Source organism: Coloeus monedula (genome assembly GCF_965178545.1).
Source record: "Coloeus monedula genome assembly, chromosome: 34".
Lineage (NCBI taxonomy): Eukaryota > Metazoa > Chordata > Aves > Passeriformes > Corvidae > Coloeus > Coloeus monedula.
In genome coordinates this window covers 486,047-504,493 of record NC_138814.1, presented here as the reverse complement: position 1 = coordinate 504,493, position 18,447 = coordinate 486,047, and the positions used below count along the sequence as shown (strand labels likewise).

General features: G+C 54.3%; 2 protein-coding genes across 2 annotated transcripts in view; both read left to right on the top strand.

Moving 5' to 3' along the window:
* LOC309583956 (reticulocalbin-3-like) overlaps window positions 1-11,517 on the top strand; it is a gene marked incomplete at its 5' end in the record, with an annotated part of 16,639 nt that extends 5,122 nt beyond the window's left edge. Inside the window, 4 exons of the mRNA XM_082299845.1 lie at window positions 3,461-3,630; window positions 6,005-6,065; window positions 7,466-7,668; window positions 11,016-11,517. Coding sequence (XP_082155971.1) covers window positions 3,461-3,630; window positions 6,005-6,065; window positions 7,466-7,668; window positions 11,016-11,123 — 542 coding nt within the window. The 3' untranslated portion in view covers window positions 11,124-11,517. The remainder of the gene's footprint in view (window positions 1-3,460; window positions 3,631-6,004; window positions 6,066-7,465; window positions 7,669-11,015) is intronic.
* A 3,257-nt stretch (window positions 11,518-14,774) lies between these two features.
* Window positions 14,775-18,447, top strand: part of PRKCG (protein kinase C gamma) — a gene marked incomplete at both ends in the record, with an annotated part of 42,343 nt that continues 38,670 nt past the window's right edge. The window contains 4 exons of the mRNA XM_082299844.1: window positions 14,775-14,956; window positions 15,750-15,781; window positions 17,145-17,227; window positions 17,976-18,087. Coding sequence (XP_082155970.1) covers window positions 14,775-14,956; window positions 15,750-15,781; window positions 17,145-17,227; window positions 17,976-18,087 — 409 coding nt within the window. The remainder of the gene's footprint in view (window positions 14,957-15,749; window positions 15,782-17,144; window positions 17,228-17,975; window positions 18,088-18,447) is intronic.

Here is an 18,447-nt window from a genome sequence, read left to right as displayed (position 1 = left end):
TTTTGGGGTTGTTTTTAGGGGGATTTGGGTGGATTTTGGGTGGATTTTGGGATGGATTTTGGGTGGATTTTGGGGTTGTTTTTAGGGGGATTTGGGTGGTGATTTTGGGTGGATTTTTGGGTGGATTTGGGGGAGTTTTGGGAGGGTTTTTGGGTGGATTTGGAGGGATTTTGGGAGGGATTTTGGATGGATTTTATTTTGGATGGGTTTTGAGATGGATTGGGGGGGATTTTTTGGGGTGGATTTTGGAGTTGTTTTTAGGGGGATTTGGGTGGATTTTGGGTGGATTGGATTTTGGTTGGATTTTTTGGGTGGATTTTTTGGGTGGATTTGGGGGAGTTTTGGGAGAGTTTTTGGGTGGATTTGGGGGGATTTTGGATGGATTTTGGGGGGGATTTTGGGATTTTTGGGGTGGATTTTGGGGTTGTTTTAGGGGGATTTCGGTGGATTTTGGGTGGATTTTGGGATGGATTTTGGCTGGATTTTGGGGTTGTTTTTAGGAGGATTGGGGATTTGGGGTTGTTTTTAGGGGGATTTCGGTGGATTTTGGGTTGGATTTTTGGGTGGATTTTGGGGTTGTTTTTAGGGGGATTTGGGTGGATTTTGGGTGGATTTTGGGATGGATTTTGGCTGGATTTTGGGGTTGTTTTTAGGGGGATTTGGGTGGATTTGGGGGGCATTTTTTGGGTGGATTTCGGGGTTGTTTTTAGGGGGATTTGGGTGGATTTTGGGTTGGATTTTTTGGGTGGATTTTGGGGTTGTTTTTAGGGGGATTTGGGTGGATTTTGGGTGGATTTTGGGATGGATTTTGGCTGGATTTTGGGGTTGTTTTTAGGGGGATTTGGGTGGATTTTGGGTTGGATTTTTGGGTGGATTTTTTGGATGGATTTGGGGGAGTTTTGGGAGGGTTTTTGGGTGGATTTGGAGGGATTTTGGGGGGGATTTTGGATGGATTTTGGGGGGGATTTTGGGGTGGATTTTGGATGGGTTTTGAGATGGATTGGGGGGGGATTTTTTGGAGTGGATTTTGGGGTTGTTTTTAGGGGGATTTGGGTGGATTTTGGGATGGATTTTGGGGTTGTTTTTAGGGGGATTTCGGTGGATTTTGGGTGGATTTTGGGATGGATTTTGGGTGGATTTTGGGGTTGTTTTTAGGGGGATTTGGGTGGATTTTGGGTGGATTTTGGGATGGATTTTGGCTGGATTTTGGGGTTGTTTTTAGGGGGATTTGGGTGGATTTTGGGTTGGATTTTTTGGGTGGATTTTTTGGGTGGATTTGGGGGAGTTTTGGGAGGGTTTTTGGGTGGATTTGGAGGGATTTTGGGAGGGATTTTGGATGGATTTTGGGGGGATTTTGGGTGGATTTTGGATGGGTTTTGAGATGGATTGGGGGGGATTTTTTGGGGTGGATTTTGGGGTTGTTTTTAGGGGGATTTGGGTGGATTTTGGGTGGATTTTGGGATGGATTTTGGGTGGATTTTGGGGTTGTTTTTAGGGGGATTTGGGTGGATTTTGGTTGGATTTTTTGGGTGGATTTTTTGGGTGGATTTGGGGGAGTTTTGGGAGAGTTTTTGGGTGGATTTGGGGGGATTTTGGATGGATTTTGGGGGGGATTTTGGGTGGATTTTGGATGGGTTTTGAGATGGATTGGGGGGGGATTTTTTGGGGTGGATTTTGGGGTTGTTTTTAGGGGGATTTCGGTGGATTTTGGGTGGATTTTGGGATGGATTTTGGCTGGATTTTGGGGTTGTTTTTAGGAGGATTTGGGTGGATTTGGGGGGCATTTTTTGGGGGGATTTTGGGGTTGTTTTTAGGGGGATTTGGGTGGATTTTGGGTTGGATTTTTTGGGTGGATTTTGGGGTTGTTTTTAGGGGGATTTGGGTGGATTTTGGGTGGATTTTGGGGTTGTTTTTAGGGGGATTTGGGTGGATTTGGGGGGCATTTTTTGGGTGGATTTTGGGGTTGTTTTTAGGGGGATTTGGGGGGATTTTGGGATGGATTTTGGGGTTGTTTTTAGGGGAATTTGGGTGGATTTTGGGTGGATTTTGGGTGGATTTTGGGATGGATTTTGGGGTTGTTTTTAGGGGGATTTGGGTGGATTTTGGGATGGATTTTGGGTGGATTTTGGGGTTGTTTTTAGGGGGATTTGGGTGGATTTTGGGTTGGATTTTTTGGGTGGATTTGGGGGAGTTTTGGGAGGGTTTTTGGGTGGATTTGGAGGGATTTTGGGGGGGATTTTGGATGGATTTTGGGGGGGATTTTGGGTGGATTTTGGATGGGTTTTGAGATGGATTGGGGGGGGATTTTTTGGAGTGGATTTTGGGGTTGTTTTTAGGGGAATTTGGGGGGATTTTGGGTGGATTTTGGGATGGATTTTGGCTGGATTTTGGGGTTGTTTTTAGGGGGATTTGGGTGGATTTGGGGGGCATTTTTTGGGGGGGATTTTGGGGTTGTTTTTAGGGGGATTTGGGGGGATTTTGGGATGGATTTTGGGGTTGTTTTTAGGGGGATTTGGGTGGATTTTGGGTGGATTTTGGGATGGATTTTGGCTGGATTTTGGGGTTGTTTTTAGGGGGATTTGGGTGGATTTTGGGTGGATTTTGGGATGGATTTTGGGTGGATTTTGGGGTTGTTTTTAGGGGGATTTGGGTGGATTTTGGGTTGGATTTTTTGGGTGGATTTGGGGGAGTTTTGGGAGGGTTTTTGGGTGGATTTGGAGGGATTTTGGGGGGGATTTTGGGTGGATTTTGGATGGGTTTTGAGATGGATTGGGGGGGATTTTTTGGGGTGGATTTTGGAGTTGTTTTTAGGGGGATTTGGGTGGATTTGGGGGGCATTTTTTGGGGGGATTTTGGGGTTGTTTTTAGGGGGATTTGGGTGGATTTTGGGTTGTTTTTTTGGGTGGATTTTTTGGGTGGATTTGGGGGAGTTTTGGGAGGGTTTTTGGGTGGATTTGGAGGGATTTTGGGGGAATTTTGGATGGATTTTGGGGGGGATTTTGGGTGGATTTTGGATGGGTTTTGAGATGGATTGGGGGGGGATTTTTTGGGGTGGATTTTGGGGTTGTTTTTAGGGGGATTTCGGTGGATTTTGGGTGGATTTTGGGATGGATTTTGGGTGGATTTTGGGGTTGTTTTTAGGGGGATTTGGGTGGATTTGGGGGGCATTTTTTGGGGGGGATTTTGGGGTTGTTTTTAGGGGGATTTGGGTGGGATTTGGGTTGGATTTAGGGGGATTTGGGGGTGGATTTTAGGCACCATTTAGGTGGAATTTCGAACAGATTGGGGACAGAATTTCGGGGGCATTTTGGATGGATTTTGGGACAACCCTGCGACTTCCTCAGCTCGGAATTCCGCTGAATTTGCGGGGGGCGGGGCTTGGGATTTTTGAGGCGGATTTCAGGGCATTTGGGGCTGGCGTTACGGCTGGATTTGGGACTGATTTTTCCCCCAAAAAAAGAGGATTTTGGGGGTTCTCCCGACCCTTCCTCGCACCGGCGCCTCCTGGAGCGCGCCCGGAGCCGCTTCCGCGCCGCCGACGCCGACGGGGACGGGGGCCTGGGGGCGGCCGAGCTCGACGCCTTCCTGCACCCCGAGGACTTCCCGCACATGCAGGACGTGGTGGTGCAGGTGGGAGCCCTCCCCGCATTCCCGGAATTCCCAAAATTCCCGAAAATCCCAAAAAACCCCGCGAAAAACGGCCCAAAAATGGGATTTTTAGGGATTTTTTGGGGATTTTTTGGGGATTTTTGGGGGGTTTTGGGATCATCCCGCACATGCAGGACGTGGTGGTGCAGGTGGGAGCCCTCCCCGCATTCCCGGAATTCCCGAAATTCCCGAAAATCCCAAAAAACCCCGCGAAAAACGGCCCAAAAATGGGATTTTTAGGGATTTTTTGGGGATTTTTTGGGGATTTTGGGGGGTTTTGGGATCATCCCGCACATGCAGGACGTGGTGGTGCAGGTGGGAGCCCTCCCCGCATTCCCGGAATTCCCGAAATTCCCGAAAATCCCAAAAAACCCCGCGAAAAACGGCCCAAAAATGGGATTTTTAGGGATTTTTGGGGGGATTTTTGGGGGAATTTTGGGGGGTTTTGGGATCATCCCGCACATGCAGGACGTGGTGGTGCAGGTGGGAGCCCTCCCCGCATTCCCGGAATTCCCAAAATTCCCGAAAATCCCAAAAAACCCCGCGAAAAACGGCCCAAAAATGGGATTTTTAGGGATTTTTAGGGGGATTTTTGGGATTTTTGGGGGATTTTGGGGAATTTTGGGGATTTTTGGGGGGTTTTGGGATCATCCCGCACATGCAGGACGTGGTGGTGCAGGTGGGAGCCCTCCCCGCATTCCCGGAATTCCCAAAATTCCCGAAAATCCCAAAAAACCCCGCGAAAAACGGCCCAAAAATGGGATTTTTAGGGATTTTTGGGGGGATTTTTGGGATTTTTGAGGGATTTTGGGGGATTTTGGGGGATTTTGGGGGGTTTTGGGATCATCCCGCACATGCAGGACGTGGTGGTGCAGGTGGGAGCCCTCTCCGCATTCCCGGAATTCCCAAAATTCCCGAAAATCCCAAAAAACCCCGCGAAAAACGGTCCAAAAATGGGATTTTTAGGGATTTTTGAGGGGATTTTTGGGGGATTTTTGGGGAATTTTGGGGGATTTTGGGGGGTTTTGGGATCATCCCGCACATGCAGGACGTGGTGGTGCAGGTGGGAGCCCTCCCCGCATTCCCGGAATTCCCAAAATTCCCGAAAATCCCAAAAAAACCCCGTGAAAAACGGTCCAAAAATGGGATTTTTAGGGATTTTTAGGGGGATTTTTGGGATTTTTGGGGAATTTTGGGGAATTTTGGGGATTTTTGGGGGGTTTTGGGATCATCCCGCACATGCAGGACGTGGTGGTGCAGGTGGGAGCCCTCCCCGCATTCCCGGAATTCCCAAAATTCCCGAAAATCCCAAAAAACCCCGCGAAAAACGGCCCAAAAATGGGATTTTTAGGGATTTTTGGGGGGATTTTTGGGATTTTGGGGGATTTTGGGGAATTTTTGGGGGGTTTTGGGATCATCCCGCACATGCAGGACGTGGTGGTGCAGGTGGGAGCCCTCCCCGCATTCCCGGAATTCCCGAAATTTCCGAAATTCCCGAAAATCCCAAAAAACCCCGCGAAAAACGGCCCAAAAATGGGATTTTTAGGGATTTTTGGGGGGATTTTTGGGGGATTTTGGGGAATTTTGGGGATTTTTTGGGGATTTTTGGGGGGTTTTGGAATCATCCCGCACATGCAGGACGTGGTGGTGCAGGTGGGAGCCCTCCCCGCATTCCCGGAATTCCCGAAATTACCGAAATTCCCGAAAATCCCAAAAAACCCCGCGAAAAACGGCCCAAAAATGGGATTTTTAGGGATTTTTGAGGGGATTTTTGGGGGATTTTTTGGGTATTTTTTGATAATTGTTGGGAATTTTTGAGGGTTTTTTTGGGGGGATTTTTGTGACTTTTTGGGGATTTTTTGGGGGGAATTTTTGGGAATTTTTGAGGGAATTTTTGGGGAGAATTTTTGGGAATGTTTAGGAATTTTGAGGGGGAATTTTTGGGGGGAATTTTTGGGGATTTTTGGGGGGCAATTTTTGGGAGGAAATTTTGGGGGATTTTTGGCGATTTTTGGGGGGGGAATTTTTGGAGATTTTTATGGGGGAATTGCTGGGAATTTTGGGGGGGAATTTTTGGGGGAATTTTTTGGGATTTTTGGGGGGCAATTTTTGGGAATTTTCGAGGGAGGTTTGGGGGGAATTTTTGGGGAGAATTTTGGGAATTTTGGGGGGGGGAATTGGGAGGAATTTTGGGCGATTTTTCCCGGTTTTTTGGGGGGGACTTTGGGGAGGGAATTTTGGGGTTAGAATTTGGGGGCGTTTCGGTGGAATTTGGGTCGGAATTTTGGGGAATTTGGGATTCCCGGGTTTGGGGGCTGAATTTGGGTCGAATTCCTGAATTTTTGGGCCTCCCCAGGAGACGCTCGAGGACTTGGATCAGGATGGGGACGGATTCATCCAGGTGGACGAGTACCTCGGTGAGGGGAATTTCGGGGCATTTTGGGGAATTTCGGGGCATTTTGGGGAATTTCGGGGCATTTTGGGGAATTTCGGAGCATTTCAGGGAATTTTGGAGCTCCTGGCTCCGTTTTTTGGGAATTTTGGGCTCCCTGGATCCATTTTTGGAGGAATTTTGGGGGTCCTTTTTCCCAGATTTTTTCCAAGGATTTTGGTTTTGTTTTTTTTTTTTCCAGGATTTTGGGGGGGCTTTTCCAGGATTTTTGGATTTTTTTTCTGGGATTTTGGTTGTTTTTTTTTTTTTTTTCCAGGACTTCTGGTTCTTTTTCCGGAATTTTTGGGGTTTTTTTCCAGGACTTTTCTCGGGATTTTTCCCGGGATTTTTCCCGGGATTTTGGGAGTTTTTTCCACGATTTTTTCCGGGATTTTTTCCAATATTTTGGGGATTTTTCCGGGATTTTTCCAGGATTTTTTCCAGGATTTTCCCCAGGATTTGGGGGGATTTTTTTCCAGGATTTTGGGGTTTTTTTTCCAGAAATTTTGTGTGTTTTTTCCAGGATTTTTCCCGGGATTTTTGGGGTGTTTTTTTCCCTGGATTTTCCTGGGATTTTGGGGTAGTTTTTTCCAGGATTTTTTCCAGGATTTTGGGGGTTTTTTCCGGAATTTTTTGGGTTTTTTTCGGGAAATTTTGGGTGTTTTTTCCAGGATTTTCCCCGGGATTTTTGGGTGTTTTTTCACAGGATTTTTTCCAGGATTTGGGGGTTTTTTTCCAGAATTTTTGGGGGATTTTTTCCGGGATTTTGTTGGGGTTTTTTTCCCAGGATTTTGGGGTTTTTTTTCTGGAATTTTTGGGGTTTCTTCCCGGGATTTTTGGGTGTTTTTTCCAGGATTTTCCCTGGATTTTGGGGTTTTTTTTCTGGGATTTTTTCCGGGATTTTGGAGGTTTTTTTTCCCAGGATTTTTGGTTCTTTTTTCCGGAACTTTTGGGGGATTTTTTTCCGGAATTTTTGGGTGTTTTTTCCAGGATTTTGGGATGGTTTTTTTCCCGTGATTTTTGGGGTGTTTTGTCCGGGAATTTGGGTTTTTTCCCAGGATTTTTCCCAGGATTTTGGGGTTTTTTTCCGGGATTTTTGGGGTGTTTCCCCCGGGATTTTGGGGTATTTTCCCCGGGATTTTGGGGTGTTTCCCCCGGGATTTTGGGGTGTTTCCCCCGGGATTTTTGAGGTGTTTCCCCCGGGATTTTGGGGTGTTTCCCCCAGGATTTTTGAGGTATTTCCCCCGGGATTTTTGAGGTGTTTCCCCCAGGATTTTGGGGTATTTCCCCGGGGATTTTGGTGTGTTTCCCCGGGATTTTGGGGTATTTCCCCGGGATTTTTGGGGTGTTTTCCCCCAATAACCTCTCCTCTCTCTCTCCCCGCAGCCGATCTGTTCCCGGCCGGTGCCGCCGGTGCCGCGGAGCCCCCGGAGCTGCGCCGGGAGCGGGATCAGTTCCTGCGGCACCGCGACCGCGACGGCGACGGGCGCCTGGGGCCCCCCGAGCTGCGCCTGTGGCTCAGCCCCCCCGGGCCCGACTGGGCGGGGGTCGAGGCCGCTCACCTGCTGCACCACGCCGACCTGGACGGGGTGAGCCCGAATTCCCGGAATTCCCAAAAAAACCGGGAAAAAATGGGGTTCCGGGCTGATTTTAGGGGGATTTTAGGGGATTTTTGGGGGATTTTAGGGGATTTTTGGGGGATTTTAGGGGGTCTGGGGTCCTCACCTGCTGCACCGCGCCGACCTGGACGGGGTGAGCCCCCATTCCCGGAATTCCCAAAAAAACCCGGGAAAAAACGGGAAAAAACGGGGTTTTGGGGTGATTTTAGGGGGATTTTAGGGGATTTTAGGGGATTTTGGGGGGATTTTAGGGGATTTTGGGGGGATTTTAGGGGATTTTTGGGGGGATTTTATTGGGTCTGGGGTCCTCACCTGCTGCACCGCACCGACCTGGACGGGGTGAGCCCCCATTCCCGGAATTCCCAAAAAAAAACCGGGAAAAAACGGGGTTTTGGGGTGGTTTTGGGACGGTTTTAGGGGATTTTTGGGGGATTTTAGGGGATTTTTGGGGGATTTTATTGGGTCTGGGGTCCTCACCTGCTGCACCACGCCGACCTGGACAGGGTGAGCCCCCATTCCCGGAATTCCCAAAAAAAACCGGGAAAAAAACGGGAAAAAACGGGGTTTTGGGGTGATTTTAGGGGGATTTTAGGGGATTTTGGGGGGATTTTAGGGGATTTTTGGGGGATTTTATTGGGTCTGGGGTCCTCACCTGCTGCACCGCGCCGACCTGGACGGGGTGAGCCCGAATTCCCGGAATTCCCAAAAAAAACCGGGAAAAAACCGGGAAAAAACGGGGTTTTGGGGTGATTTTAGGGGGATTTTAGGGGATTTTTGGGGGATTTTTGGGGGATTTTGGGGGGATTTTGGGGGATTTTTGGGGGATTTTATTGGGTCTGGGGTCCTCACCTGCTGCACCACGCCGACCTGGACGGGGTGAGCCCGAATTCCCGGAATTCCCAAAAAAAACCGGGAAAAACCGGGAAAAAACGGGGTTTTGGGGTGATTTTAGGGGGATTTTAGGGGATTTTGGGGGGATTTTAGGGGATTTTTGGGGGATTTTATTGGGTCTGGGGTCCTCACCTGCTGCACCACGCCGACCTGGACGGGGTGAGCCCGAATTCCCGGAATTCCCAGAAAAAACCGGGAAAAAACGGGGTTTTGGGGTGATTTTAGGGGGATTTTAGGGGATTTTTGGGGGGATTTTAGGGGATTTTTGGGGGATTTTATTGGGTCTGGGGTCCTCACCTGCTGCACCACGCCGACCTGGACGGGGTGAGCCCCGATTCCCGGAATTCCCAAAAAAAACCGGGAAAAAACCGGGAAAAAACGGGGTTTTGGGGTGATTTTAGGGGATTTTTGGGGATTTTGGGGGATTTTAGGGGATTTTGGGGGGATTTTAGGGGATTTTTAGGGGATTTTAGGGGATTTTGGGGGGATTTTATTGGGTCTGGGGTCCTCACCTGCTGCACCACGCCGACCTGGACGGGGTGAGCCCCCATTCCCGGAATTCCCAAAAAAAAATCGGGAAAAAAACGGGAAAAAACGGGGTTTTGGGGTGATTTTAGGGGGATTTTAGGGGATTTTGGGGGATTTTAGGGGATTTTGGGGGGATTTTATTTGGTCTGGGGTCCTCACCTGCTGCACCACGCCGACCTGGACGGGGTGAGCCCCCATTCCCGGAATTCCCAAAAAAAACCGGGAAAAAACCGGGAAAAAACGGGGTTTTGGGGTGATTTTAGGGGGATTTTAGGGGATTTTAGGGGGATTTTAGGGGATTTTTGGGGGATTTTATTGGGTCTGGGGTCCTCACCTGCTGCACCACGCCGACCTGGACAGGGTGAGCCCCCATTCCCGGAATTCCCAAAAAAAAACCGGGAAAAAACCGGGAAAAAACGGGGTTTTGGGGTGATTTTAGGGGGATTTTAGGGGATTTAGGGGCGGTTTTAGGGGATTTAGGGGCGGTTTTAGGGGATTTTTGGGGATTTTAGGGGGTTTTGGGGGTGGAATCGAGGGGGCACACGCCTGGAACCCCTCCCCAAATTCCTAGAATTCCTGGAATTCCCCGGAATTCCCAAAAAAAAAGGGAAAAAATGGGGTTTGGGGTTGATTTTAGGGGGATTTTTGGGGATTTAGGGGCGGTTTTAGGGGATTTAGGGGCGGTTTTAGGGGATTTTGGGGGTCTTGAGGGCGGAATTGAAGGGCGACCCCTCCCCAAATCCCCGGAATTCCCGAAATTTCCGGAATTCCCAAAAAACCTGGGGAAAATTTGGGGTTTTGGGGCGATTTTAGGGGGAGTTTAGGGGATTTAGGGGCGATTTTAGGGGATTTTGGGGGTTTTGGGGGTCGGAATTGAAGGGGGACACAGGTGAGCCCCCTCCCCAAATCCCCGGAATTCCAAGAATTCCCAAAATTAAAAAAAAAAAAAATAGGGGAAAATTCCTAAAAAAAACCGGGAAAAACTGGGGGTTTTGGGGTGGTTTTGGGGCGATTTTAGGGGATTTAGGGGCGATTTTAGGGGGGGTTTCAGGGGGGTTTTGGGGGTCTTGAGAGCGGAATCGAGGGGCGACCCCTCCCCAAATTCCCTTAATTCCAGAAATTCTCGGAATTCCCCAAAAATCTCGGGAAAAATTGGGGTTTGGGGGAGTTTTGGGGCGGTTTTAGGGAGGTTTTGGGCGGGTTTGGGGGGATTTGGGGCATTTTGGGGGGATTTTAGGGCAGTTTGGGGGGGATTTGAATCTTTTCAGTCGATTTTTGGGGTGATTTGGGGCAAATTTGGGGGGATTTGGGTCGATTTGGGGGGATTTGGGACAATTTGGGGGGGATTTGCGGTGGTTTTGGGGGGATTTGGTTCATTTTAGGGCTTTTTAGGGTGGTTTTGAGTCGATTTTAGGGCGATTTGGGACAATTTTGGGGGGATTCGGGACAATTTGGGGGGGTTGGAACAATTTGGGGGGATTTGGGTCGATTTTGGGGGGATTTGGTTGATTTTAGGGCTTTTTACGGTGGTTTTGAGTCGATTTTAGGGCGATTTGGGACAATTTGGGGGGATTTGGGACAATTGTGGGGGGATTTAGGTCGATTTTAGAGCGGTTTTGGGGGCATTTGGGACGATTTGGGTCAACTTCGGGTCGATTTTGCCTCATTTTAGTCGATTTTTGGGAGGATTTGGGACGATTTTGAGCAGATTTGGGACAATTTTGGGCGGATTCGGGACGATTTGGGGGCGATTCGAGGCATTTTTCATCTTTTTTTGCCCGTTTTGGACGGGATTTTCGCTCTTTTTGCCCTTTTCCCCTTTCCCAATGGGATTTTTTTGGGGGGGGGGGTCTCTCCCTTGGAGCCCCCTCCCCAAATTCCTCCCCTCCCCCCTCCAGGATGGGAACCTGACCCGCGAGGAGATTTTGGGGCGCTGGGAGCTTTTTGTGGGGAGCAGAGCCACGGATTACGGCCAGGACCTGCAGCGACCCCACGACGAGCTCTGATCCCCCCCCAAAAATTCCCCAAAAAAATCCCAAACCCCTCCCAAAAAAATCCGGGAATTCCAGACCCCTCCTAACCCCGGAAATTTGGGGATTTTGGGGGTGTCCGGGATGAGCTGGGACCCCCCCCCCCCCCAAAAAAAAAATCCCCCCCAAAAATTCATGGAGCCTCCAAAAAATTCCCAAAAAAATCCAGACCACCCCCAAAAAAATCTGGGAATTCCGGACCCCCCCTCAAAAAAAAATCCGGGAATTCCAGACCTCTCAGAACCCCCAAATTTGGGAATTTGGGGGGATTTTGGGGGGGTCCAGGAGGGTCAGGCCCCTCCTCCCCGGACCCCCCTCAAATTTTGGGATAATTTGGAATAAAAATTTGGGGGTCACCCCCCCTCCCCCACCCCCTAAAAACCGCGCTGGAGTCGTTTTTTGGGGAGAAAATTTGGGATTTTGGGCAAAAAAAAAAAACCAACCGGGAATTTTGGAACGGGGGGGGGGGAGGGGGCTCCCCAAAATTTGGGGGAGTTTTGGGCGGGAAAAAAAGGGCGGCACCGGCCCCTCCCCCACCCCCAACCCGGATTTTGGGGTCCCCAAGAGGGTTGGACGGGGTGGGGGAGGGGTGACCTCCCCCCTCCTCCTCCTTTGCCCCTCCCCCTCCCGTCCCAAATTCCCGCCAAATCTGGGTCTGGGGGGGGTCCTTTGGGATCCGGCCTCGATTTTGGGGACCCAAATTTAGGTTGGGAAGGGGGGGGGAGGGGCTGCCCTGGGATTTGGGGGCCCCTCCCCCCCCGTGACGCGGCCCCTTTAAGAGAAACCGCGCCCACCGTGCCTCATTTGCATAGCCCCGCCCCACTGCCGCAGGGCGAGGCCACGCCCCCTCCTCAAGCCACGCCCTCTCTGCATAAACCCAATGGCTGTGAGGCCACGCCCCTTTTAAGCCACGCCCACTCGGTCCCGCCCCTCATTTGCCGCAATGCTGAGGCCACGCCCCCTCCCCACAAAGCCACGCCCCCTCCCCAAGCCACGCCCCCTCCGGCTGCCGCGGGGCCCGGCCGTGTCCGAGTGGCCGCGGGGCTCTCCGGCCACGGCTCCGAGTGTCCGGCCGAGGCTCCGAGTGTCCGGCCACGGCTCCGAGTGTCCGGCCACGGCTCCGAGTGTCCGGCCGAGGCTCCGAGTGTCCGGCCCCGGCTCCGAGTGTCCGGCCGAGGGTCTCAGTGTCCGGCCGAGGCTCCGAGTGTCCGGCCGAGGGTCTGAGTGGCCGCGGGGATCTCCGGCCGTGTGTCCGCGTGTCCGGCCGCGGTTCCGAGTGTCCGGAGGCTTCAGGTCAGTCCTGGAGGGGCTCAACACCCCCCCCTCTCCCCGAGGGTCCGGCCGTGGGTCCATCGCGGTGTCCATCCCCGTGTCCGTGTGTCCATCCCCGTGTCCGCCCCTGTGTCCATCGCGGTGTCCATCCCCGTGTCCGTGTGTCCATCTGTGTGTCCATCCCTGTGTCCATCCCCCGTATCCGTCTGGAGGTGTGGCCGTGGGTTTGGCCGTGTGTCCACCCCCGTGTCCACCCCCAGTGTCCATCCCTGTGTCCGTGGGTTTGTCCCTGTGTCCACCCCAGTGTCCATCCCAGTGTCCACCCCCATATCCACCCTGGTGTCCACTCCCATGTCCATCCCTGTGTCCATCCCAGTGTCCACCCCCGTGTCCACCCCCAGTGTCCATCCCTGTGTCCGTGTGTCCACCCCCGTGTCCACCCCCATGTCCACCCTCGTGTCCATCAGTGTGTCCGTCCCTGTGTCCATCCTGGTGTCCACCCCCGTGTCCATCCCCGTGTCCATGGGTCCACCCCCGTGTCCATCCCAGTGTCCACCCCGTGCCCGTGTGTCCATCCCAGTGTCCACCCCCGTGTCCACCCCCATGTCCATCCTAGTGTCCACCCCTGTGTCCACCCTGGTGTCCACCCCGTGTCCGTGTGTCCATCCCAGTGTCCACCCCCGTGTCCATCCCCAGTGTCTGTGTGTCCACCCCAGTGTCCATCCCTGTGTCCATCCCTGTGTCCACCCCCAGTGTCCATCCCTGTGTCCGTGTGTCCACCCTGGTGTCCACCCCTGTGTCCGTGGGTCCACCCCGGTGTCCAGTCCCGTGTCCGTGGCTGGGGGATGGCCGCAGCTCCAGCCGGGGGTGGCCGTGAGTCACTGGGAGGGGGAGGGGTGTGTCCGTTTGTCCATCCCGGTGTCCGTGGGTGTGTCCAGATGTCCACGGGTCCGTCCTTGTGTCCATCCAGGTGTCCAGGAGTCCGAGAGTCCATCCATGGCTCCATCCAGGTGTCCGTGGCTCCGTCCAGATGTCCATTCAGGTGTCCAGGTGTCCATCCAGGTGTCCACCCCTGTGTCCATCCCTGTGTCCACCCCTGTGTCCATCCAGGTGTCCATGTGTCCACCCCTGTGTCCATCCAGGTGTCCATCCAGGTGTCCGTGGCTCCCTCCCTGTGTCCCTGTGTCCATCCCGGTGTCCTTGGGTCCATTCCTGTGTCCATCCCCGTGTCCATCCAGGTGTCCAGGTGTCCATCCCTGTGTCCATCCCTGTATCCATCCATGTCCACATGTCCGTCCAGGTGTCCACGTGTCCATCCACGTGTCCATCCAGGTGTCCTTGTGTCCACGGGTCCATCCCTGTGTCCAGGCGTCCATCCAGGTGTCCTTGGGTCCATCCCTGTGTCCATCCATGTCCGTGTGTCCATCTGGGTGTCCATCTGGGTGTCCATCCACGTCCAGCTGTCCATCTGGGTGTCCGTGTGTCCACCCCTGTGTCCATCCCTGTGTCCATCCATGTCCAGCTGTTCATCTGGGTGTCTGTGTGTCCATCCCTGTGTCCATCCATGTCCGTGTGTCCATCCGGGTGTCCATCCCCGTGTCCATCCCCATGTCCATCCATGTCCAGCTGTCCATCCCTGTGTCCATCCATCCCCGTGTCCATCCATGTCCAGCTGTCCATCCCTGTGTCCATCGATCCCCGTGTCCATCCATGTCCGTGTGTCCATCCATCCCTGTGTCCATCCATGTCCAGCTGTCCATCCATCCTGGTGTCCATCCATGTCCAGCTGTCCATCCATCCCCATGTCCATCCATGTCCGTGTGTCCATCAATCCCCGTGTCCATCCATGTCCGTGTGTCCATCCATCCCCATGTCCATCCATGTCCAGCTGTCCATCCCTGTGTCCATCCATCCCTGTGTCCATCCATGTCCAGCTGTCCATCCCTGTGTCCATCCATCCCCGTGTCCATCCATGTCCAGCTGTCCATCCAGGTGTCCGTGTGTCCATCCCCGTGTCCATCCATGTCCAGCTGTCCATCCCTGTGTCCATCCATCCCCGTGTCCATCCATGTCCAGCTGTCCATCCCTGTGTCCATCCATCCCCGTGTCCATCCATGTCCGTGTGTCCATCCCCGTGTCCATCCATGTCCAGCTGTCCATCCCTGTGTCCATCCATCCCCGTGTCCATCCATGTCCGTGTGTCCATCCCCGTGTCCATCCATGTCCAGCTGTCCATCCATCCCCGTGTCCATCCCTGTGTCCATCCACGTCCGTGTGTCCACCCCCGTGCCCCCCTCACCTCCCCGTCTCTCTCCTCTCCCCCCAGCTGTCCACCCAGCGTCCGGCCGTGCCCCGATGGCGCTGGCGGGGCCGGACTCGGAGCGGTCAGTGGCCGGAGGGGCAGTGTCCGGCCGGCCGCTCTTCTGCCGCCGGGGGGCTCTGCGGCACAAGGTGGTGCACGAGGTCAAGAGCCACCGGTTCACGGCGCGGTTCTTCAAGCAGCCGACCTTCTGCAGCCACTGCACGGACTTCATCTGGTCAGTCTGGACAGCTGGACACAGCTGGACACACCTGGGGGGTCACCTGGACAGGGCACACCTGGGGGGGGTGACAGCTGGACACTGACACAGGGGTCACTCAGACCTTCTGCAGCCACTGCACGGACTTCATCTGGTCAGTCTGGACAGCTGGACACAGCTGGACACACCTGGGGGGTCACCTGGACAGGGCACACCTGGGGGGGGTCACAGCTGGACACTGACACAGGGGTCACTCGGACCTTCTGCAGCCACTGCACGGACTTCATCTGGTCAGTCTGGACAGCTGGACACAGCTGGACACACCTGGGGGGTCACACCTGGGGGGGTCACAGCTGGACACTGACACAGGGGTCACTCAGACCTTCTGCAGCCACTGCACGGACTTCATCTGGTCAGTCTGGACAGCTGGACACAGCTGGACACCCCTGGGGGGTCACCTGGACAGGGCACACCTGGGGGGGGTCACAGCTGGACACTGACACAGGGGTCACTCAGACCTTCTGCAGCCACTGCACGGACTTCATCTGGTCAGTCTGGACAGCTGGACACAGCTGGACACAGCTGGACACACCTGGGGGGTCACACCTGGGGGGGGTCACCCCTCGGGGTGGGGGTCAGTGTCCGGCTGTCCAGGTGTCCAAGGTCACCCCGGCTGTGGGGTCACCTGGAGCCTCTGGACACAGCCCAGGTGACCCCAGGTGACCCCAGATGACCCCAAGTGACCCCAGGTGACCCCAAGTGACCCCAGGTGACCCCCCCAGGTGACCCCTCCCCATTTTTCTCCCCCCAGGGGCATCGGCAAGCAGGGCCTGCAGTGCATGGGTGAGACCCCCCCCCCCAAATTGGGACCCCTCCCCAAATTTGGGACCCCTCCCCAAATTTGGGACCCCCCCAAACCCTGCCCAACCCCTCGAGACACCTCCCCCCCCCCCCCCAAAAAAATTGGGGACCCCCCTCCCCCCAAAACCGGGACCCCTCCCCAAATTGGGATCTCCCAAAAACCCTTCGGGACCCTCCCCAAAATCCGGGACCCCCCCCAAAACCTGGACCCCCCCTCCCCAAATTTGGGACCCCCCCCCCCCCAGTCTGAGACCCCCCTCCCAGGACCCCCTCAAGCCCCTCCAAAACCACGACCCCTCCCCCAAAAATTTGGGACCCCCTCCTGGAGACCCTCAGGACCCCCCCACAAAATCGGGATCCCCCCCAAATTTGGGACCCCCCCAGACCCCCTCAAAACCGGGACACCCCCCCCCCCCCCCAATTTGGGACCTCCCCCCAAAATTGGGACCCTCAGGACCCTTCCCCAAAATCAGGACACCCCCCCCCCCCCCAAACTGGGACCCCCCAAAATCGGGATCCCCCCTCTCCCCAAACTGGGACCATTGGGACCCCTCCCCAAATTTGGGACACCCCCAATTTGAGACCCCCCCCAGAACCCCCCCAAACCTCTCCAAAATTGGGACCCTCCCCCCCCAAAACTGGGACACCCGCCCCCCAAAATTGGGACCCCCAAAATTGGGACCCTCCCCCCCAATTTGGGACCCTCCCACCCCCCAAATTCGGCCCCCCCCCCCCCCCGGGCGGTGATTGACAGGCGGAGGAGCGTTGCCATGGCGACGGTGGCGGTTGCCAGGCAACAACGGGAAGGGATTTTGGGGGGGGATTTGGGGGTCTCGCTGGGAGATTGGGGATTTTGGGGGGTCCTGGAAGGGATTTTGGGGGGATTTGAAAGATTTGGGGGGGTCCTGGGGGGATTTGAGGGATTTGGGGGGGTCCTGGGGGGGATTTGAGGGATTTTGGGGGGGTCCTGGAAGGGATTTGGGGGGAATTTTGGGGAATTTGGGTGGGATTTTGGGGGTCTCAGAGAGGAATTGGGGATTTGGGGTTCCCGGGGGAAATCTGGGGAGGAATTTCCAGGAAATTTGGGATCTCGGGCAGATTTTGGGGCGAATTTGGGGCGAATTTGGGCAATCCTGGGGGAATTTCGAGGAGATTTGGAGGGAAAAATCTGGGGGGAATTTGGGGTTTTCAAGGGGTCCCGAGCGGGAATTTGGGACTCTTCGAGCGATTTGCGGCAGCGCTGGGCTGAATTTTAGGAATTCTCGTGGGATTTTGGGGGGATTTCGGGGGATTTCGGGGGATTTTGGGGTTCCCTCAACCCCGTTTTGGGTCCGTTTCCCCCCAGTTTGCAGCTTCGTGGTTCACAAAAGGTGCCACGAATTTGTCACCTTCGAATGTCCCGGCGCCGGGAAGGGACCCCAGACCGACGTGAGTGAGGGGGAGGGGTCCCCCGGGACGCCCCCTCCCCAAATTCCCCCCGAAACCCCCAAATTCCCATCGAAATCCCTCAAAATTTCCCCTTCCAAGACCCAAATCGCGGCTTTTTTGCCCCTCAAAAAGGCGGAATTCAGCCCAAAATCGCCCTCGGGGAGGGGGAAAATCCATCCCTGGATGTGTTCCCCACCTCTGGGATCCCCCCCCGGACGCCCCCTCCCCAAATTCCCCCCGAAATCCCCAAATTCCCATCGAAATCCATCAAAGTTTCCCCTTCCAGGACCCAAATTGGGGCATTATTTCCCCCCCCAAAAAGGGGACATTTTGCCCAAAATCTCGGGAATTTCGCCCAAAACCGATGCGGGGCGATTCCCACGCGTTCCCCCCTCACCTGTGACCCCCCCCCCCCCCCCAATTTCTCCCTCCTAAAATCCCCAAAATTTCCCCTTCAAGGACCCAAATCGGGCCATTTTTACCCCAACCCGCGGGAATTTCGCCAAAACCCGCGGGATTTCGCCCCAAAACTTCGCGATTTTTCCCCAAAACCGCGGGATTCCCCCCCAAAACATCGCCCCCCACCCTCGAACCCCCCAGAACCCCCCAAATTCCCTCTCCGAGCTCCCAACTTGGGCCGTTTTTCACCCCCAAACCGCGGGAATTTCGCTAAAAACCGCGGGGTTTTGCCCCAAGACTTGGGGATTTTTGCCCGAATCTGCGGGATTTTGCCCCAAAATTGCCGCAGGACCCCCGGAACAAGCACAAGTTCAAGGTGCACAGCTACAGCAGCCCCACGTTCTGCGACCACTGCGGCTCCCTCCTCTACGGGCTCGTGCACCAGGGCATGAAGTGCTCCTGTGAGTCGGGTTTGGGGGTCCTGGGGGGATTTTGGGGGGATTTTGGGGGATTTTGGGGGGTTCTGGGGGGATTTTGGGGGGATTTTGGGGGGTCCTGGGGGGATTTTGGGGGGATTTTGGGGGGTCTTGGAAGGGATTTTGGGGGGATTTTGGGGGGTCCTGGGGGGATTTGGGGGGGATTTTGGGGGGTCCTGGAAGGGATTTTGGGGGGTCCTGTGAGTCGGGTTTGGGGGTCCTGGGGGGATTTGGGGGGATTTTGGGGGGTCCTGAGGGGATTTGGGGGGTCCTGGGGGGATTTTGGGGGGATTTTGGGGGGTCCTGGGGGAATTTGGGGGGTCTTGGAAGGGATTTTGGGGGGAT